The 23,547-nt window shown below is 38.0% G+C and overlaps 1 protein-coding gene across 2 annotated transcripts in view; it reads right to left on the bottom strand.

Annotated features, from left to right (window-relative positions):
- Positions 1 to 23,547, bottom strand: part of CLSTN2 (calsyntenin 2) — a gene marked incomplete at both ends in the record, with an annotated part of 315,955 nt that overhangs the window by 192,032 nt on the left and 100,376 nt on the right. For both annotated transcript variants that reach the window (XM_080622918.1, XM_080622917.1), the window contains one exon: positions 718 to 840. Coding sequence is in view for 1 of the 2 variants with exons in the window: in XM_080622917.1 (XP_080479043.1) it covers positions 718 to 840 (123 nt within the window). The remainder of the gene's footprint in view (positions 1 to 717; positions 841 to 23,547) is intronic.

The following is a 23,547-nucleotide window of genomic DNA, read 5'->3' on the forward strand; positions in this document are numbered from 1 at the left end:
ATATAAGATAAAAAAATGGGGATTTCACAGGGGATCAGTTGATGCCATCACATGGCTTTTGGGAAAATGGTTAATCTTACCTGATGTTTAAAAATACTGATTGGGTCAAGTACTTACTAGTTATTGAACATGACTGTATTCCACAAGATAAAGGATACTTCACTAGTTCCTTTCCTTATTAAAGACAAACATTCTTAAACAATGAAATCTTTTTAACAGCTACATCTTATTTAGGAGCTTCACAACAGCTATCAAGTCTTAATATTCTCCCTTTAATTCAAAAAATATTTGTAATGAAACAGGGAACTTAAGGGGAAATTTGCTTGACATGCACAAGTACTATTTTCTGCTTATGGAACTCTTAAGTGTCAGGAAAAACAGACAATACAAGTAAAAACTTCTGTATGACTTAGATCTATCATATAGCAATCTGAGCAAAAATCTTCAAAACCTCCATTAAATTTTCAAAGTCTTGACAGTTATAAAGGACTAACAAAGTAATGTAAGATTGGAGTAACATTCATTATTTGTCACAGAGTTTTGCCCATAGCCAGGGAGCTGAACGAGAAGAAAGGAAGCAGAGGCCGATATTATTAAACAAAATTAACTACACATTATTATTTTAGGCAATTGTAATGATTCTTTCCTATAAAGGAAAATTCAAATTTAATGACATAATTCTTGACTTTTCATTATTCAAAATGCTGATATTCCTACCTGCAAAGGGAACAGGTGCATCTTTATCCAAAGCAACAAGGGGAGGATCCAGGATTACAGTGTCATTGTTTTCAGTTATGATTCCATGGTACGACGTCTCAATCCAGGGCTTGTGCTTGTTCACTAGAAAAGAAACAGTGTGCCTAGTTAATCTGATTGTGTTCTACATCCATTTAGCTCATTTTATCTTTTTAAGAGAAACTATTTAACACAAGTCCAGTATTAATGTTATTACTCAAAAGCCACTAACAAGATCCCAAAAATCTCTGATGCAAGAGAACCACAAGATGGTCCAGAGAAACACAACTCTTGTCAAGACACAGAGACAAGGAGAAAGGCAGATGAAAACACTGGACACTCGGTCAATGTCTCGTTTTCTCTTTTTGGATAATATCTAAAATGGCTTTTGTGTTCCAAACATTGTAGCCAAAAAAAAAACCCCAACAAATCCCAGAAACTTCTACTTCTGAATCACTTTCATAAAAGCTGCCACTTCTTTTCTATTTAACCAGCTTTAGTTATGCTTTTATGGGATCTACAGCTTTTCTGAAAAATCCATCCTTCAAATCCATGTGTCGAATATCCAGACACCTGGTCCTGAAGCAAAGAGGAAGACCACTGAAACAGAAACTTCTAAAGCACGGGATACATCACGTATCATCTGATTAATCTTACTCCTGAACCCTTTCAACATACATCCTTCTCACCAAACATCTCCCATTCACTAGACAATTGAAGATGCATTTCCCCCTCCTTTTTATTCTTTAAGAGGCTTAGCTTTGCTGTACTTATAAACAGCATTTTGTTCCCACAGCCACAAGCTGAATGTTATGTTTTTAGAACTCCTACGTAAGTAATACAATGGTGCTAGTGTCAATAAACTGCAGTTTGAAGAATGTACTATCCCAGGCATGAAGGAACACTGCACTAAGGAGTATCTTCCACGTTTTCACTAGATCCAGATGCAAGGTAATTTTCGTACACATTATTTAGCTCAGCGTACCAGATGCTGAGCAAAACATCTGGTGACATTAACAGAAATCACATCAAGGATGAAGGGTTGATACTTACAGCAAAAGGAACTACACAGGATTCTTTAAAATAACCCCACTACAAACCAAACAAAATCCACACACAAATCCAATCCTAAGATTTTTCCTGCCTTGTCTTCTGTAAAACCCCCAGACAAGAATGAGTTTCAAGCTTTTCCCCCAGTTTCTTGTTTGTGAAGAAAGTAACAATGAATACAAACACAATAGAGGGCTCTGGCCACAGTGGAAGAGCTGGGAAATGAGCAAGTTATTTTGTTCACTGACTATTTAGAAAAGGCAAACATACGTATTTATGGCAAACAGAAGTTCCTTCTTTTTCCTTCTTATTTGTTAAATCATTAGAAAATTGAAGACTTAGAAAGGATAACTCAGCTTTAAAAGGACTTCAGGTTATTTTATATTCTAATCACTAACAGAAGAACTTTGAGTTCATTTATATGTCACAACGTATATTCTTTCAGAAGACAGCATACTAGATTCATAGATTCACTGTGGTTTTGCCCATTTTTGCAATAACTAAGCAACAGGAAGATTAACCTTGGGATGTGTCAGGGAAAGGTGAAACGCAAAATAGGGAACTCAAATCTTGCCATCTTGTAATGACTGCACAGCCAGAGGAGAGATTAGTGAGTTAATGTAATAGGATGAAGGCCAAAAGTCTGGTTGATGTTGAAATACGCAAAGAGATAGATACAATTTCAGAGCTTTGTTTGGCATTTGGGATTCCGGTTTCTAGGGCACTTGAAATATTTCGTATCTGTTATTTGAATATGTGCATTGCCTATACATCCAGACACTACAGAATGTTAGACTGGTTCAAATCAGTATTTACTATATTCTCATATTTACATATTCTTAAGTTACTCTACCTTTATGTCAATGTATTGAAGCAAAAACATGACCTGCAATTGTTTTTGTCTATAACTGGTTAGAACCTGAAGATCTTAATTTCAATATATATAGTTGAACTTAAGTTTTCAATCCACATTTAGTTTAAAACGCCCCCAAACTACATTAAAGTTGCATTGTTTTCCCAGTTACAGCAAAACCAGTCAAATTTTAGGTCAGGTTTCCAAAGACACATAATGCTACACTGCATTTACTTAAGCACAAGTTTTACTATGCTGTCTTCATATAAAGTGGTACTTTGAATCTCTTGAAGATTAACATGTACAAGATTGTTAATTTGGAGATTGTTTTACTCCTTCCTTGCATTTGTCTAGCTGAGCAAAAGCTGAAATCAGTACGATGCTTTCATGACCTCAAATGCATATTAGTGAAGATGAACAGATGACATATACCTACGCTGTGGGTAGGGTTTTTTAATACTTGCCCCACTTCCTATAATTTATTAGGTATTCACATAAAATCATAACGTAAAGAATTTGTAGCATCTAGGACAAGGCAGTTATTTTTTATTACAGTTATAGGTCAATTCATTATAATTTGTACGCACAACTTAAACTATACTTCCACTGACTGTCCCACCAAAGCCTGTGGACTAGATGACCTCTCAAAGTCCCTTCCAACGCAAGCCATTCTATAATTCTACAAGCCTTTGGATGTAATAAAGTCAGGTTGCTAGAAAACTGCCACTCTCTGTTCCATCTGCAAATGCACGGAGCACATTAGACAATGAAGCAGAAAAAGGCAAAATTAAAATGAACTCATTCTGTAGAGCCTGCAGGAAATTGCATGCCCCCAGAAATGCTGTCTTGCAAGTTGGTTTAAAGGCAAGCCCAAAAAGTTAGCAGAAGGCCAGAACCCCCAAAATATGCCTAGTTCCTACATTCTACTTCAGTGCCTTATCCCCATCCTTGCATTGTGCCCTGGGTTTTACCCCTTCCAGATGGCACACTCAGAACCCCACCCTGCTTCTTGCCATCTGACAGAGGTTAAGAACAATCGCCACCTTTCACACCAAACTCCCCTACAAACTCTGACTGCATCTGAGCATTTGTACCTGTGCCCAAGGGCCAATGGGAAGTTCTGCAACAGAAACAAAAACAGGATCAGAAACAAAACAGTGATACATCAGCAGTAGGAAAACAGCAACTCTGACCCATTCGAAACTCTTTGGCATCTACCAAAAAGCCTTTTACTGCTATTATGGCTCTAGGTACACAAAACTGGCTGTAATGTCAGCGCAGAAGTATTATTATACCTGGACCACAATATACACAGAATACACGAGTATATCGTCTTATGTATCTTTTCTATCTTTTCTATAACCCAAGACTGATGCTTGTTTGGGGCGGTGGGAGTGGGTGGAAAGCAGCATGTTTACAAGGAATAGAGTACGATAGATCTTTCCAAAATTCAGATGGTTTCTGACTCAAAATGCATGGAAAATGTCACTGATCCAAAAATAGCACATTATAAAAGAGCTATGTAAGAAAACAGGTGAATTTTGGAAGCTTTAACTACTGACATTAGGGCACAGTCAATATTGTCTAGCTGATTTAACTGCAGATTTCTAAACATTAGGAAGTTAAAACCTGATGTATCAAATAAGAGTTAAGAATTCCTTTATGAATGCAATTGTTTTCTGTCTTTGTTGTTTCCAAAATAGCATAATGCATTTTTTCCATTTAAATGCATTGATCATGTTCTCTCATCTCCATCTCTAGCTTAAAGAGGTTGTTGATTCCAGTAAAATCAGCTTTCTTACCACTCAGTCCAGCTCTAAGTCCTTTCATCTGCTAACTTCAATGACCTTCAGCTCAGCCTGTTGGAATCCTAAAAGTCAAAGGCCTTCCCCTACAATACAGCCAAATTGAGGATGCTTTGGAAGCATTTAAAAAAACATGAAATCCCATTAACTTCTATAGACTTATAAGATACTGAACCTCATGCCTTATGAAGTCTTCAGTAGAAGCAACATATCCTTACCTTGTACAGCAAAGAAAGAGAATGTTTCTAATGTCCTTTTAGGAGGATACTGCATAACAAAAATCCTAATGATGCAGATGAAATACTGACAACTGCAATGCATGAACATTATGGATGAAAAAATCCTCCCCAGATCTGGATGCCACTTGTTTGCCAGTCCGCTCCTCCTCTGGCACGGTACTTTGCTGGGTAAATGCCACAGTAAGACTTGTGGGGTCAGCAACAGTCAGAGCTCTTACTCTTGCTTCAGGTATTTCAGAGAAAAAGGCTACTGAAAAGTAGAATTTGACTATTGTTAAAACCCAGTGGCTTTTTCCTCTGCATAGTTTAACCACTCTGGGCTTTGGCTCAAGAAGCAGAAACTTTAAAGAGGAAGAAGGTGAGGTCAGTAGAGGATTTTGATTCCCGAATGTGGTTTCTGCCATGTTCACTTATACAATCAAGCAAGAAATTTTGAAAACTCACATCCTTACCTGAGACTTGCTAGAGTTTCCGTAACTGATATGTTACTGATACTGGAATATATCTAAGACTGTGTTTTCAATAAACAACAACTGTTCGCACAGGTTATAAACATGACTATATGGTGCACGTGTAACTTCGTAACACAGCAGACCTTAATTCCTCCAAAACACAACCAGAGATGCAAACCTGGATTTCCTGCATTGCCTGCTCCAGAACAGGCCAGGGCCACAAATCAAAGATAGGGATGGAAACTAAAATCTCAAGAAGTAGCAGCTGAGAACAAAGAATTCAGAAGATAGGGACATTTGGGGGCTAAGGTGACTAAAGACAAGAGGATTAGGAGTTTGGTAAAGAATACAAGTCTTCCTCTGGAAGGCAGAGAAAACAAGGCCATGAATAAATGTATTTTGAGGGAAAAGAAATTAAGCCAGAAATAGAGACTGAAAATGGTTTGGAAGTAGGAGAAACAAATAAATGTTTGTGTTTTACAGGACTGAATCTTTCTTAGCATTAGGAAAAAACAGCACTGAGTGGGTACAGATGCAAAAAACAGAACGCTGTGTTTCCCTACATACAAAAGAAACTGAAAGCTTCCACACATAAACCACATTTTTTACATTTTGTCAAAGAGTAATTCTAAAGAAATTTATTTTTGCCTCACACATTATGTTCTCCATGTGATGTCACTGCGTGAATTACCCAAACACCACTAGCTGTGTTCTGGGTTTACATTTAGATCGGCATCTTTAAATCATAATGCTTTATGTGCTTTTACATAAAATAATAGTGTGAAACTCATGCCCCAGCTAAGGCAATGTGAGTTTAGACACTAAGCTCAGTTAAAGCAAAATTTATATGATTTATGACATGCGATTATGAGATGTGAACTCTGTGGAGAACATTTTAACTAAGGAATACATTATAAGCAGCCCATCTCAGCAACATTAAATTACTCAGAGGAGATCCTACAAACTTGGCATTGGTTTGATCATGCTGCACAATAAAAACCTGTGTTGCACAAGAAAGTCTTCTGCCTTAAGCACATTCTCTGGCCCCCAAGAAGAGGCCTATCAAAAATGATTATTCCCACTAGCAAAATTTCTTCTTACACTGAAAGAAGGGGAAAAATTGAGGTGGAGGACCCATGTGTCAGCAGCTCATTCTTGTCTGACCCAAAGCATCAAGTCCCTTGTCTAAGGAAGGCAGTAATATTAGCCAGTAACCTACTGGCTATTTCTAAAATAACATACTCTTTATTTATTCTGGACATGCTTAAAAGTTTATGTAGCTATAAATATGCTGGATTCTCTTGCAAAACTTGGGCTTTATTTGAGCAGAGGAGAGAATATTTTTAACACTGAATAAATCCATACTGCACATTTAACAGGAACTTAATACGGAAAAACCACCTAGCTACAAATTTCATAAAACTCTACTCAGATTATTAATCTGCAAAACTTTCAGCAGCAGTTTTACTTTTGACCCTTATTTCCATCCTTTCTGGTTGAAAATGGGAAGAATTCTGAATTTACATATACATATAAAAATAAACCTTCGCACTGTGCCTTGTCATCTTTTGGGTAATGGACTACAAAGTTGTGCTTTCTGTGCTTTAAACTGGCTCTAAGCTTCCAATTTATTTGTATTAATAGAAAACAGATTTCACCTCCTTGACGAAGATGGCCAGTCCTTATAAATTTATCTACTGACACTTTTCATAACATGTGGACTACAGAGAATTGAATTCTGCCCTACCACAGTCTATATGCCTCAGGGTTCAGACCAGGAAATTGTCAGTCTGCTATATGGAATTACATGACGAATCTGTCCACACAGCTAGCCATGGGAACTTGAAGAGCACACATCTGATTAATTCTTCATTCATTAAAGTCTATACAGGTAAAAATCTTTGGGAAAGTACCTAAGAGCATAAAAATGTTTTCATTTCACAATGTCATAAACAAACAAAGCTGATGCTTTATGTATTTAGTTGTACACAAAAAACTTCTCATTTATCTTGCTTACCAATGCTGACCTTTAATCCAACACAAATTTCTTATGAGAAGCCTCATTCTCATTTAAAAAAACCATAAAACACCAAGATTCACAATATTTAACCCCTTTGCAACTTCATTTAACTTTCTTCAGTACTTAGTAACTCCATGTTCACTATATGAAGCTGCCCCGTTCCTACATGCTTTGACATTTGTTTGTTTGGACTGCAGGCTCTTCAGAACACGGATCTTGTTTTGCAGTATGAGAGTTTACAGCATGGATTTTAAATAAATCTGACTCTAATCTTCACTCCTTATAGAATAAACAAGTGTCCTCTGAAGAGTTTTTCAGATGATACTATCTGAACAGGGATTCCAGAATAGTTTCATGGACTGGATATCAGTATCTTGTAAATAATCCAGATATGTAAAAGAAATGCCAAGGAACACAAAGATCACCAGTAAACATTAATATACGAAACAAAAAAATAATTCAACAGTCATGGAGAAAAGCAAGAGTAATCCCCTATTAACATCAAAATAGACCTCCTTAAGGAGTTAATAAATCTGCAGCAAGGTGTTCTGTTGAAGTGAAGAACAAATTTGCACACTGAATGCCCCTCTGATTGCCTGAAATATTAAAACCAGAGAATTCCAACCACTGGCGTTACTCCCTGTGAATACTCTTAACTATGACGCCTCTAGAAACCCTGTAACTATTCTGTAACTATTACAGAACACCAGACATCCTAACATTTGCTGAGCAGATTTTCGAAGGTGCTATTTTCTGCAGAACTTTATAATGCAGCGTTTTGTCTTCATAAATAGCAACCTCAGGTAAACTTCAAATAATGGAAAGTGAAGGAATTTAGGTTTTATGCAATTATGTCTCAACAACTTCAGCAATGCTCTGCAGTTGAGAACGGTATTTTGAAAAATTCGAAGTTAAAACCATTATCAGATGATTAGGCTAAAATAAATTAGTACAAACTTTTATAAAACTTTTTGCCACACACACTGATTTGATAGCACGGACTCCTGAGTGTTACCCCAAATTCAATCTCACTGAAATCCCATGCTCCTACACATAAACCTACATATCTGGGAATCTTGAGAAATGAACTAAATCTTAATACCAACGATTTGAGAGGAGCACTTTATTTTGAGAACAACAGAAGAAAGCACTGATGTTCACCTTTCCATTATCTGTTTAAACACACAGATTTCCATACCGAAGAGTCTGAAGGATATTCCAATTTTACTGATAATGATGTAAAGGACAGGTATTGCTTCAAATTACCTGCCCTTCACTTAACCTGGAGAGATGGGGCTCCAAGCTATCATTAAAGGGGCTAGTGATCTCCTTCTTTATTATGACCACCACTCTATCCAGATTAGCCAAGTTGGTTTTGAAACAGTGACTGCATTATTGAAAAGAGATGCTTTAATCAGTGATCAAAAGCAAGAAATTTAAATACTTTCAAGAAACAAGGAAAAAACAGGAAGGCTGCAAGAAACTGAGAGACGCAGATGAATTCTAGACATGTTTATGTGAGCAAAGACTTGTGAAGCTAAAAAGGGTAAGGCAAAGATGTGACCATGCACCGAAACACAGAAGATGGAAGCACAAGAATACTTTACAATACATATCCTGTGGATGTCTTGTACTATTTCAGCATTATGGTTTAACCACAAACGCACTATACATGCCAAATCATTGTTGCACTGCAAGATCTACAAATCTAAGATGGTACACATCTGTTATATAGAAAATCAGAGTTCATGTTGGGACATCCTGTATAATATTCCTGAACTACAGAAATACACAGACTAAACAATTAACAGCATGGGCAGAAGTGCAGTACAGAGAAACACAGAATAAAGTCCATTTACAAGTATACGAGTAGTTCCATATTTTGTGTTCACATGTCTCTTAAACTGAAATATACCTCAACGTAAATACATCAATTGTCCATCTTCACCCCAGACCTCTCTCTAGAAAATGCCCTAAAATATTGACATTTATTACACAATCCATACACTAAGAATGATTACATAGCTCTTACTACCACAAACACACCATGCAGCTGGTAACTAGTGGTGGTATATGTCTCAACCACAGCAGAAAATAGGAATGGAGTAAATAACCTACAGGAAGGATGAAAGATAAAAAGGGAGTTTTGATGAACTCTGAAACACTGGATGAACCGGTATGTTAGTTCTCAAAAAAAAAACCAAAAAAACAACCATCCACAAAAAAACCCCAGGTATTCTATAATTTTATAATAATGAATTGCTCAGGGCAGCTTGACCTGAGTACTTGCATAAGAAATTCTCTTTATGGCCACAAATTCCTTCAACATTCTTTCAGTTTCCAGGGCTTCAGCCGGTGAAGAAAAATTTGTTTGTGAATGGAAGACAGAATGAAGGAAGAAAAATCAAACTGCATCTTCTACACATTCTTGGATTTTTCAGTTAATTGGTTAAATCTCACATCTAAGTACCAAATACTATTTTCCCCAGCTTCATTACTTTGTCCTTAATAATTTACTACTTCTATGAATTGCTAATAAAATTGATTTTGACCCACGACACAGCTGCTTTTGTCCTACAATATTGCAGATGGGACGCATTTTACTGCAAATTTCATTTCACACTTTATATTGAAAAAGGTATGGAACAATAAACGATAATTACATACTTTACAGTTCATTTACCTCAAACTGATCATTTGATATTCATAACTCCACTGACAGACACATCCTGTCAGTTTTACCTCTTATTATGTATACGATACCTGCATTTGAGCAAGCAACAGAATTTTGAAAGTAGACTTAAAGCAAGTCTATCTGGGGGAAAAAAAAATAAGCCAACAGCTTATCTTAATACATGAACTTTAGTGGCTACTGCAAAAGGAACAGTTGACTTCAATCACATTTCTGGTACTTCTTACAACCAGGCTGAAAAACTAAGTTTGGGCATAAAAATATACAGCTCTAAATCACTGCTATGAAATTTGAATGAAAGGTTAAAGCTCCTGGACATACTTTCCAGAAATAAACTTTCACTGCAATTTTTCCCAATCTTACGGATGCCATGACACAGAAATCATTATTTCTGATATTTCAAAAGGTCACCTTGGTGATAGCCAATGAGTAATTGAAAAGTTGCATAACGAAGGAGGACTTCTTTTCTGTGCTTCCCAAAGCAACAACTCCACACAGCTTCATGTATCAATTTCAAGTAAGAGCTCATTGGATCCTTCTGAATCTGTTTTCCTCATAAATAATTGCTAATAATCGGGATCTCTCATCCAGCATTGCATGTTCAATGACATATTCAAAGAACACTCTGCCCTCACAAAATTTGAGTTGTTAATAGAAAAGTGGTCTGATCATCTTGTTTTTTACATCCCCAAAACCAGGTTCTGGCTCCAAAACAGGAGGTTGTAGTATAAGAAATATGACATGTTAAGTATAAAATACATGGAACAAGCACATACAGTTCAAAAGCAAGCATACATAAAAACCCGTTATCAGAAAATACATCTCAATACAAAAGAGGATAAAGAGCATCTTTGCAATAACCATAGCTGAACCATATCAATGACTGAGCATATGTGCTGCGTAACAATAAAAGGGAAACTATTAAGTCAAGAGGTTAACCCACTAGCCTTGTAGGAAACTTCTCTACTAGTTTGTGCAGAACCTCCAAGCTATGGCAAAACTAAAATGGTGGGCACCCATCAGATCGCTCAGGCTTTCCTGACATTCAAAACCTCTATGGAACAAATAAGCTGGAATGCAGAAGCAACTGCCTGCAGCTACACAAATATAAAACCAACACAATATCATAAGTTGTAAGGCATCAAAATATGTATTTTTCAGGGGTCAACACTGATGGTTTGTTTATTGCCCTATTTGAAGAGGCCACTGCTTGAAAGGACAAGAAAGAAAAGAAATAAATCAGATACACGTTTTATTTATTTCCGTTTTGCAAATAAATAAAAGTCCTAAAGACCTCACCCTCAATGTACTGCTATGCTCTGTCAAAGGCAGAAAGGTATGAATATGTCATGTCCTCACCAGAAGTGCACGACATTTACAGGTTTTATCAGAAACAGGACCACACTTGTAACTGTCCAGGGTCAAGGAAAGGAAAAGTGCAAAGGGGAAAGGGCAAGGGAGAAAGGAACAACAAAGTGACAATGACACTTGAAACCACTAAAATTGTTGTATATACAAGTATAACAAGAAACAACAGTTACTTGAATGTTTGTATCAAGCTTGGGAACCCAGGAAAACGCCTGCAGAGACAAAAATGCAGAAATGATACAACAGCATCATGTAAACATGTATTTATCAGTGCTGATGCGAGGATTTGGCAGTTGGCTGTGTTTATACCAGCACATCTTTAACAATGCTCATCAACCTTTACTGTTATGGCACAGATGGGTTAAGAATAAAAACAGAAAAGCAAGAAGCAAAAAAGGTAGTCCATGTTTCCTAAAACACAGTGACCTATATGTCACCTATATATTTCTCTCAGGAAATTAGGCTAAATGAGAAAAAAAAGACTAACTTGGCTTTAGGGAAAAAAAAACAAAACCCCCCAAAAAAAATAGAATCTACAAATTCAACTCACTTCATGTTTAAAGCAACTAAAGCCCCCTGCCTGGCAAAGGTGAAAGGACTGCTATGGTTCAGCAAGAACAGGCAGAAAGGGACCACCTGTATCTGACTAGTCTCAAAATATCAATAGTCCCCAAACACAAAGGAGAAAAAAAACTTGCTGTCGAAAGTGACATGTAATTTAGAGCAGGGCTTGCCAACCTTATAAAAGGACCTTCTTTTTCAAAGCAAAACCTGGAGTGCCTTCACTCAAGGATGCCCACTTGAATCTACCAACAACAGCAGTCACTCTGTTGCTAGCGTTGATCCACGTTAGGAAAATAGAGAACAAACAGCAAGACTCATGGATGTGTGATCTTAAAGGAGGTTTACAGGAGCAAGGCTTTGGGAGCTGCTGCTTCTGATAGATACTTATCAGACAAGATTATTCAAATATAGCAAATGTGTTCATAGCTTTTAAGAAGATGGAAACAACAGAGTGAAACGATGAGAAGCAAACTGCCTTCACAAGTGCTGCATGTATTTTCATCTATCTTATCACTGAAACTACATAGCACACTTGCATAGCGAAGTGGTAAAAAAACATGGGCCTTGTGCTTGTATCCTTGTGATGAAGAATACAGACATTTGAATTTGCCTGATCCATCTGAACATATACCATGTTAGTTATTGCCCTTGTTAAATACTACCATAAATAAGTGACGGAACACTGGAACAGGCTGCCCAGGGAGGTTGTGGAGTCTCCTTCTCTGGAGACATTCAAAACCCACCTGGACACATTCCTGTGTAACCTTATCTAGGTGTTCCTGCTCTGGCAGGGGGATTGGACTAGATGATCTTTTGAGGTCCCTTCCAATCTCTAACATACTGTGATACTGTGATAAGAGCCATGTTAACATACAAATCATCTGCTCTCTCCTACCTCATGCCAGCAATCATTATTCTTTCACTGTTCCTTGCTACAATTAAAACTGAACAAAAAATTGTAAACAACAAAATGATAAAATGATTCTGTAGATCACACATTCACTGGAGTAGGAATAAGTTAAATCAGTTGCTTAAACTCTTGGGATTTTAAGGTGACACTATAAACTCAAAGGTGTGCCATACTTGTGCTTAGATTTCAACTGAGCGCTTGGAATTTCTTGTGCCCTGCCTTTTACTCTGTATTTTTGACTGATAACTCTGCTCCTACAAGATAGGGAGTTGGTGTCCAGTCCCATATTCAGATGTAACAGACTTTTTCAAGGTCTTCCCCTCGTAATTTCCTTCTAGACTTCTCTCAGAAAACAGGTATATAAGCATAATTGTACTGTGTAAAATTTGCACTGGAGAGTTAAAACACTAAAGTCTGATGGCAAATGCTGAAGTGAACAATATGTTCCATTTCCATGAACAGGCTTCTAAATAATGGGAATTAAAGAGTATATGGCAATTTTCAGACTATATTACACAATTCTTGACATTCAAGAGAAATTAATTAAGCTGTAAATGGCTCCAAAGCCATTCCAGTACAAAGTCAAAACCGTACCATCAGTTTGACTTTGCAATCAAATCCTGAATACTCAGGAGGTCACTTATGCCTCAGCAGGGAAGCAGTAACCACAACTGAGAGGCAGAAGCCCCAGATCTGGCAGCTGACAATACTGGTATGGACTCAAAACTGCAAAACACCCTGAGCTCAGCAAACACAAGCGAACAACTGACCAGGCAAAATGCTTCTGCCTAACGTGGATTTGATAAAAGAGTAAGATTAGGCAGCCCAATCTTAGCCCTGAAACAGAAGTATAAGTTTTAACGTGGCCTCGGACTTCAGCTGCTTCCGTGTTGTCAAAAGAAAAAAACATGGACAAGAAAAAAGAAGTCTGTAAGAAACGCAAACCTTAGATGCCTCACAGCCCTTAGCTGAGAGCATCCCAAGGTAGCTGGCACAACTCACAGGGGTAACCAACTGCCTGGCTTTGGGTTGGTTTTTAAAGATCTTAAATGGCTTACAGGGGTTCTCCAAAGCCCTTAACCACATCTTCCCAAATTCCAAAGCAATATGAAAAATTGATGCTTTATATTTAAGTGGCATGATACAAATATTTTGGATGAAAAATGATTGGAGTTTAAACTTTGGAAAATTCCTCTTAAAAAGCAAACTTCAAGTAACCAGCACTGCTCCTCCCAATCTTCATTTGCCTCATTTTCGAGTCTCAAGCTGATGTTTAACCTTTAAAGAAATACCTCCCCAAAACAGCACCTACTTGTATAGTAAGAAAAAGTTTAAATTAATCCATCACAGTTCATGATTACATTTCTTCCATAAACTGAACTGTGGCAAAAGTTTTCCTAGGAAGACACAATAGACCTTAACAGCCACAGGACAGAGACTGACTGGTAAATAAGACTCCTAGTTCCTAGCAGTTACACCATGTGTTTGTTTACACAAAGAAGAGGAGGAGACAATTGAGTACATAGTAACCTTTTTTTAAACTGTTATTCTGATAGTTTAAAATGAGCATAAGGTAGCTATTAAAACCAATTTTTAATATTCTCTCTCTGTACAGCCACTCTATTTGAATACAAGCATACTGTCTTGCTCTGTTGTGTGAAGACAGTACAAATAGCTTCGTAGATGTTTGTAGCTTTTGCTACGTCAAGTCTAACACTTTAATACTCCTCTTTTCACCTTTTACAATAATGAATGCAGAATTCTGAACAGCCTAAGTATGCATTCAGTAGTCCTCAAATACTCCTTTACATTCCTTTTATTCAGACAGTATTTTTTTACAGCTTTCATTTGTAGCCATAATTCTGTTTCTTTAAGGAGGATAATTTCCTTGATTTCCATGCACATTAAGAAAAAACGGTTTGTAAAAATTAGGAATATGATGCCAATCAGGTTCAAAAGACCTGTAACCCTGATTATATGTATATGAAAATATAGGGTGTTTAAAAATGGGGGGAGGTTTAGTAAGTTAAGAAGTAGGAAAAACTAATTCAATTACTGTATGCACTAAATGGGATGGATTTTCTTTTTTTGAGATGCGTAAGATAAAAAAGTAGAGAGAATACACTTGTCCACTTGTATTCTTTTTAGCAACATGAAAGAGGTAGAGCTCTGTCAGTAGTGAGGAAACTATCTATTAAGTTGTCAGTAATATCATTTACCTTAATAATGTGTAGCAACTGCAATCGCAAAAAGTGACATATAACATAAGGACGTGTCACAGCAGTGAAAGACAGAACAGTAATTAGTTGGCATAAAAGAACTTGTAGATGAAAACGAGGAGAGGTATAAAATCCCTTACATGTATATATACAGTATACATACAACAGATACACAAAAGTAACAGACAAATCTACAACACCTGGATGATTTTGTAAGCACTGCTTTGCCACTAGATAAGGAACCTGTCCATTTTTTTTTTGCCATGGACAGAGACTTGACTTTGGGTTTCTCAGGTCACTTACTGCTAAAGACGGTATTATTTTCACTCACACTGCAGCAAGGAAACATAAAGGAACTAGACAGCCACTCCAAGTCCTCCATTTGCTCCTGGAGAAGTCCAACCTCATGGGAGAAGAAAGCATTCCTAAGTTGACATCACATTTTGAATACTTCTGTATAATCATTTCTGGCTGGGAGTATGAGTCCTTTCTTTCCCTAGATCTGGCCTTGAGGTGGAGGAAAGAAACTGTTTTTCATGTGCAACGTGACAGTCACGTGAATGTATTTACATTAAGAGTTTCTGCTCTCAAAACTAACTTTAAGATTATGCACACATAAGTATACAAATACTATTATCTCAACCTCATTATAAATTTCTTTAATGTCTGAATGACAGAAAAACAAGCAATAACTTGCCTTTGCAGGAACTTTCTAATCAAAGTTGAGAGGCAAGAATAGCTGTCTGTCAGTGTCAGGTTTCATCACCCTCTAAGCTACACCTTTCTTTAGGACATGTAATTGAAATAGAATGAAATGTTGAACTGACAAGAAGATGTGCCGTCTCTTCTGTAAGGGAGAAATCAATTCAAGTGAAGGAAAAGGTGACCACAGCATTTACGTCCTCCTTAAATTAAAGTAACAGTCCCACTCAACTTTAAATTGAAAATGACATTTAAATTTCTTATTTTTGCTAGGTTGAATAACAGTGAGACCACAGGACAATTCCCATCTCTGCTACACATTCCTAATTGAACTGACAAAACTGTCATATTTAGGGGTAATAAGGAAAATAAAAAACTTATTTGGGTTTTATACAACATGCAGCTGACAGAGTTAGTAAGATAGGTTGGACAGGGCCATGAGCAACCTGGTCTAGTGAGAGACAAGCCTGTTCATGACAGTGGGGTTGGAACCAGATGACCTTAAGGTCCTTTTCAACCCAAACCATTCTATGATTCTACGTATAAACAGTATTGTCCGATGAGTGCAGAACACACTCAGCATTGAATGTTCCAGTCTTAAGTCTTCAATATGAGTTAACTCACTCATGAGCATACATCTGTAGATTTTCAACATATGAAGAGAGATTAATTTGCTGGATCAGTTTCTGCAAAGATTATCTGCCACGTGAAATGCCAAACGTAGAAGATAAGCCTGTCAGAGGCAGCTCTTCTTGCATCAAGAGTAGAAACAGAAGGATCATTTGTAATCCTTCAGATTGGTTACCCTTTATGCTATACTGGTTTTTGTGGGTTTTTTTATCCTAAAAGGCTGCATGAAGTACACTAGGCTAACTTTTCCAACATACTAATATAAAATATGACCATAACCATAATAAAAACTACCTCCATATACTAGGATGTTCATGGGATTATCTAAGTAGGTTTAACAGAAAGATTTAATTTTAAAAAGGAAGTTATTTTCCCCCAGTAATGAGCTACCATTCTTATAGTAATCACCTTTAGAAATGAAATCAATTAGTTATTCAACTGTTCAGTTAGTCACAGTCACACCTGATTATGATACTGGGTCAGAACAATCCCAGGCACAGCTACAGGTTGGGCAGAGAAGAGATTCAGAGCAGCCCTGCAGAGAAGGACTTGACAGTGTTGGTCGATGACAAAATGAACATGAGCCAGCTTCAGTGTGCGCTCGCAGCCCAGAAAGCCAACCGTATCCTGGGCTACATCAAAAAGAGTGTGACCAGCAGGTCAAAGGAGGTGATCCTTACCCTCTACTCTGCTCTCGCGAGACCTCACTTGGAGTGTTGTGTGCAGTTCTGGTGTCCTCAACTTAAAAAGGACATGGAACTGTTGGAACAAGTCCAGAGGAGGGCCACGAGGATGATCAGGGGACTGGAGCACCTCCCCTATGGAGACAGGCTGAGAAAGTTGGGGCTGTTCAGCCTGCAGAAGGGAAGGCTGTGTGGAGACCTCATAGCAGCCTTCCAGTATCTGAAGGGGGCTTATAAGGATGCTGGGGAGGGACTCTTCATTAGCGACTGTAGTGATAGGACAAGTAATGGGCTCAAAATTAAACAGGGGAAGTTTAGATTGGATATAAGGAAGAAATTCTTTATTGTAAGGGTGGTGAGGCACCGGAATGGAGTGCACAGAAAGTTGAGAATGCTCCATCCCTGGCTGTGTTGAAGGCCAGGCTGGACAGAGCTTTGGGTGACATGGTTTAGTGTGAGGTGTCCCTGCCCATGGCAGGGAGGTTGGAACTAGATGATCTTAAGGTCCTTTCCAACCCTAACTATTCTATGATTCTATGATTGTTCCTCAAGCAGGGCGGCACTAACTTTCAACTAAAGCTACCACACATTCACATGCATTTTCCCCAGCAACAGACTGAAGCACACGTACTGCTTGCTCACCTCTCTGGGATGGCACATCACTGTATCATGCTAGGAGGTCACACTGTATATGACCATTTAAATTGCCTCAGGATCAAAATAATTATTCTAAAAAAGACAACTGGGAGAAAAAGTGTTATGTTTTACCCTCCGTATTTTAGAAACACATAGAGAATGCCACTGTATTTGTACAATGGGATTTGTAAAACACAGCTTCAGTAGTTCAAGAAAAATGAATATAAGCTTAAACAAAGCTGGGCAGAAAAAATGCAAAATCAGCCCAGCATTGTTACAATCATCCCATAGTACAATGAGGACAGTGGAGTAAAGAAACGCAGAACCAGTAAGTACCTATAACTTTCCACAACAGGAACTTTCAAGCTTTACTACTGATAAAAACATATTACAGAGTTATTTCTTGAGAGTGTATGGTTTGCCCTTCCCCCCATTCTGAAGCCCCATTCATATTCAGACTGAGAATGACAAATTGCTACCGCCTGCATTTGCAGGCTTATTAAACTCACACTGCAGAGACCATGCCACAGGGTCTTTAGCCCCCAGGTAACCCTCTCACACACCAGCCTGGACTGTGGCTACTGCACAGACAAGCAGAGAAATCTTCATATTCTTTCATTCCTATTTCAGCACCCTAGTGAGAGCTGCTGTGTATCCACCAGCATGATTTCTTTCTTTCTTCAAAAAGAATGGAAATATTTACTTCATATCTATAAAGCACACCTATAAGCTCCAGGAGAGAGAACAGAACAAGGTTATAGTAATAAGCAATTTTAACATATACCCCCATGTGTTAGTTTGAGGAAATACTAGATATGATCAGCTACAGTTTCATAACCAGCTTAATGCGAGTACTGTTTTCACTCAAAGGAACCAGAGATAGATATACAATGAGACCTGCAACAGCAGAATCTCACAACCACTTTAGCTCCTCAAAGACATATTCCTTGTACATTCACCTATTTACAAGAACTGCCTTTAACGACAACTCCTTTAGTTGGTCAGCCTTGAGAGAAAGACAGCACCCCACCTTTAAATCCCCACTGTAATTATTAACTTTCTCTAAAACACAAATTATAACAATTTTCCTTGTTGAGACTGGCTGAGATCTAATTTGCCATCTCAGACATCTCTACAGTCCACACAATTATGTTCTTGTGTTCATATTACTATGACTTTATGTCTACATGCCAAAAGTGCAAACACTCACTGCTCTTGCATTACCTGTATCCAAGAGCAGTCCTTCAACATAAGGATTGCTGTAATCAGCCAATAAAAGATCCATAAGGAACTGTCATTTAGAAAAGCAATCTAAGTGGATAGAGATTTACTCTCCTAATGTTGAGGTAGCATGTTTTCTGTGTTTACCACGAAGACTCTCATTGGCTTCCCTGTTCTACTGCCTCTTGTGTAGAGATGGGAGTGTCAGACAAATACCTTTCGTTTTGTGGTGTAACAACAATCCAAGTAGACCTGAGCACACTGACCAGGGGAAGAGAAATGCATGTTCTCCTCCACAGCTGTAGGTGGACAAAGGAAACCAGGCACCACAGGAACAGTGTAGGAAATGAGAGCCATATGAAACTGGCAAAGAAATTCCCAGCTTTGGAAAATGTTCAAAAATATTTCTGTCATTTCCCAGCTTTGGAAAACATTAAAAAATACTTTCTATTTTGCATCACAATAAAAACGAAACACTACAAGATTTATTTATTTAAAATACACAGAGAGCAAGACAACACTGCAGACAGCATCAGGAAGACAGTTTAAGTATGAAAGCAGAAAAAAAAATAAACAATTAGGATACAAACAATTGAGATGAGACTCCAGATCCCACAAATAAGCTAAGACATTAGTCTCTAGGTTACACATTTGACACCAATTTGAATTAAGACAGTCTTGGTCAACATGGTCTAGAGTAAGGATTCCCTGGCCATGGCAGGGGGATTGGAACTAGATGACATTAAGGTCCCTTCCAACTCTAACTTTTCTATGATTCTATGAATATAGAGACATAGTGCTACAAGGATTCTTCAACTGGAATTTTATTGCGTATAGAGGCTAGAGAGACTGTGTATAGAGGATATAGAAGGAAGGCCTGCAACAAGAGAATAACGTCTTCTCTCTAACCAATACAGGCCTTCCCCCTGTTGACAAGGCCTGAGAAAAAGTTAAAGGGCTGTGAAAGCAAACAACTAGGGGACTCTTTCAGGGTCATAAACTAGACCAAACAAGAACATGTGGTTAATTGGAAAGACTAAACACATTCCAGTGTCCTTAACTACAGGATTTCCATAAAAAAGATACAATGAGTAGCGTTATTTCTCCCCAGATGACCACCATGACCCCCAGAGACCACTCCTCCAAAATCTCAGCGCCTGCGCCACAGCCCGATCTGCCCAAATTATCATATGCATGAGTAATGAGAATTGGGTGTGCATTTCACAGAATTATAATGAAAATATATAAGCTGTAAACTGTCACTTCTCAGTGTGTATGATAAGCAGAACAATCCCCCATGTATCCGGTACCATAATAAAGTCATGTCAGTTTCTAATCTGTCATTCTGGTTAGAGAGTATATTGCCCAGATTTTGCTGACAGGTTTGATGAGGATCTCACTTTTCATATTATCACTTTCATCACACCTGAGGAAATGTTCTAGACAAAAGGCTCACCGAAACTGGCATACTTCCCCCTAAATTTTCAGGGTCGATAAATCGGTGTTTCTAAAAAAGCACACCACACTGGAAAAAGTATAACCTGCTCTTCTTATGCAACTATTTCTGTGCTTCCTTCTAAGAAATAAGGATTTATTTCTACAGAAGCAGGCTTCCTCTTTAAAGAAGAATTTGGTTTTCATAGGTGCTGGAACGTGCTTAAAAGCTATAGGATGTTCTGCCTAGCACTGTGGTAACACAAAAGCAGCTGAGGTTTTATGAACTGCAAAACAATGCATTCAAAATATGGACAATTCAAATCCAAAATACATTTGGAATTATTTGGGCATGTGAAAGACACAGATAATACAGTTTTCCAGGCCCAAAACAAAATATAAATGGACTTGATTGCTCCTCACTGTAACCACTGCACTCCACTAGTGTACCTTCTTACTGATGAGTGAGCTCCAGTTTGACATCATCCCCATCTTTCCTTGAGCTCACAATCTAGAACAGCCACCACAAATAGACTATATGCTAAAAATCCCAGAGCAGCAAAACCTATTGCTGACAAAGTCTGAGTTATTGCCCACCTGCCTGCACTCTTGATTAATGGCTCAACCACAAGAGATAAAAACAGTCAATGCAAAGAGGTTTTGAAAATTGCAAGTGATATTAAAAGCATTTCTTCAGAAAGGAGGCTGTGTTTGCAAACAGGTTTTTTAATTTCTTTGCCCTGCCTCGTAAACTTAAGTTTGTTAAAATAAGATTTGTTTTCATGCTAGAATCCACTGAGAGGCTGATTATGCTGAAACACACTTCACTAAGTGCTGGAGGAACAAAGAAGGATGCAAAGAATGTTTCAGTATGTGGGAACTGCATATTAAGTGACTCCTTGATTTTCCTAAATGAATACACTGAAATGAAGAATATTTCTTATAGAGCCAAATGAAGACTTACCACAGAGTAATGAGTAACTGCAAACAAAATTATAGCTCTTTCGCCAGCTCACTTTATGTTCATTTCATTGCTAAAGACTTTGAGAAGGAGTTCTTAATGCAAAAACTGTGCTGCACTCCTTTAATAAGGGAGGTGCAGGTGAATTCATGCTGTGGACCACACACGTGTCCCACATAAATTCTTATCTTCATTCCCACAATGATTTGCTATTATCTTCTGCTCATTCACAGCCCAGTTATGCTTTTTCTACCAGTTTCAGCCATACATATAAACTATCAAAAAATTAGGAAAACAAGAACAAGAAAAATCATTTGACTCAAAGATAGTGTTCATTATCACATTAAGAAATTAGTTGTTCTACTTATAGGTATGAATCATCTGGGATCAAAACAAAGAATCTCTTGAACCTGGATAATGACATATTAATATTCAAATTACTAAGTTTTGGAGATTTCTTCCCTTTGGATTTCAAGCAAAACCAATACAGGGATACAGGAAAAAAAAGCCAGCAACTACATGATTCTCTTGAGCCAAGGTCTTTTCCATGTAAGTATAAAGCTACTTGAAGTGCTGCCACTTAAGTACCAGCAAACAGTAGTGCCATCTTAGCATCTATCCTCAAAAAGTTCCATGTGAGAAACTGCACTAAATCAGGTGGCCTGAAAAATCTGAAAGAGAATACAAGCCAATACAGTATGGCGCCTGAGAGTGAGGAAATGCCCAATTATTGGCACAGAAAGATTTGTTTCATTTTTGATCCCTATGACAGCAATGTCTTTCCTTCAGAGAACAAGCACATACTCACACCCCAAAACAACATCTCTTCACAAGCTGGCAGATTGCAGGCTTTAGGATACTTTTGACGAACACAATACAGCATGAGAATGACAGGAGACAACTGATTCATCAAGTTTAGACCTCCCTGCCAGAGATCAGCTTGTGCTACAATCACATACTGATCAGAAAGCTCTGCAAAGTTTCTGCTTACTCCACATACTCATACTTAAGACAAACAATACTGCCCAGCAGCCTCCAACAGCTGGGAGACCTAACCAAACAGAAGACCTCCAATGACAACTACGGTACAGCACATGAAGAAAACAGATAAGCTCTGAAACCCCATCATGCTACAGCACTGTGACTTTGTAAGGAAATACCAAAAGAAACCCAGACCCTAAGTGCTCCAGGAGTAAATCCCCACAAGATCCTTTGCTAATCCGACTCGGTGGAATATTTCCCTTCTGACCCCAAAATATTAGTATTATACTTAAATTCTGAGTAAGAAAAATATACCATGTAAGCAACTAGAACACTTTAATAACTCTACAGTAGTGCATCCTCACCTATAACTTGTGTGGAGCTATAGTCAGTTTTCACAACATGAAAGCCATTCAGGCTGGAGTTCTTTTCCCACCTCTCCCTCTCTCAATTACAGACAAGAAAAAAATAGCAGGAAAAAATAAAAAATAACTTCCCTGATCTCTTAAGCATATACCAAATAATGAAGGTGCCTACATAATCTCACAATCTCACATGATATCAAAGTCGCTCATGAATGAAAATATGAACAAGTATTTCTGGATTGTTCCAATAAATGTGAAGTCTGGGGGTTAGTTTAACACAGTACAGTATGAAATACCATTCCTGGAAAACTGAAAAACAGTTCTCTCAAAAAAAGTTTCTGGGTGGTTCAGTTAACAAGACAGCCGGGAGTTGCAAGGGTTTCACCTGAGATATTTATTTTCACAAGTTTTCTAAATCTTAAATGGATTAACAAGAAAATGGTGCAAACATTAACCCACTGGAATTCTGCACCGCTTGGTGCTTCCAACAAGGCTGCAAAGACTGCCCTTAGGAACCTTATCATAATGGACAAATTTCACTCAAATGCCCCATCTGTCATATTTCATTCGTATGGCTGCAGCTTGAACTCGAAGAACACCCAGGGCACACTTTCATCAAAATGCTTTGCTAAGCAATCCAAGAGATGAAAGAGGCAAAGAAGATAATGCTCCAAATCTTACACTGGGCAGAGAATGTGACCCAAACAAAATGAAAAGCTGGCAGATTCATTCAAGTTAAGACATGGGAATAAAATATCCCCCCGTTCCCTTCGCCCCATGAGCTGCAGAGGTATTTGGCAGAGGCCATCTTTCCCTTCCTGTCATTTCTGATTTTGAAGATTTTGGCCATCTGTCCATTACTAGGCCATTCTGAATGAGAAATCAGTTTAGAAGCATAGAGCCATTTTCACAACTGTTCTCTGGGAGGGCAGATGAGGATAGAAAGGGATGATTAAAGATTTTGTTGGTTAATAGTAAGATAAGGGGGGGGGGAATCTGATTTGTGTCTTGCAAGACAGAAGGTGGT

Source organism: Psittacula echo (genome assembly GCF_963264785.1).
Source record: "Psittacula echo genome assembly, chromosome: 7".
In the NCBI taxonomy this organism is placed as follows: domain Eukaryota; kingdom Metazoa; phylum Chordata; class Aves; order Psittaciformes; family Psittacidae; genus Psittacula; species Psittacula echo.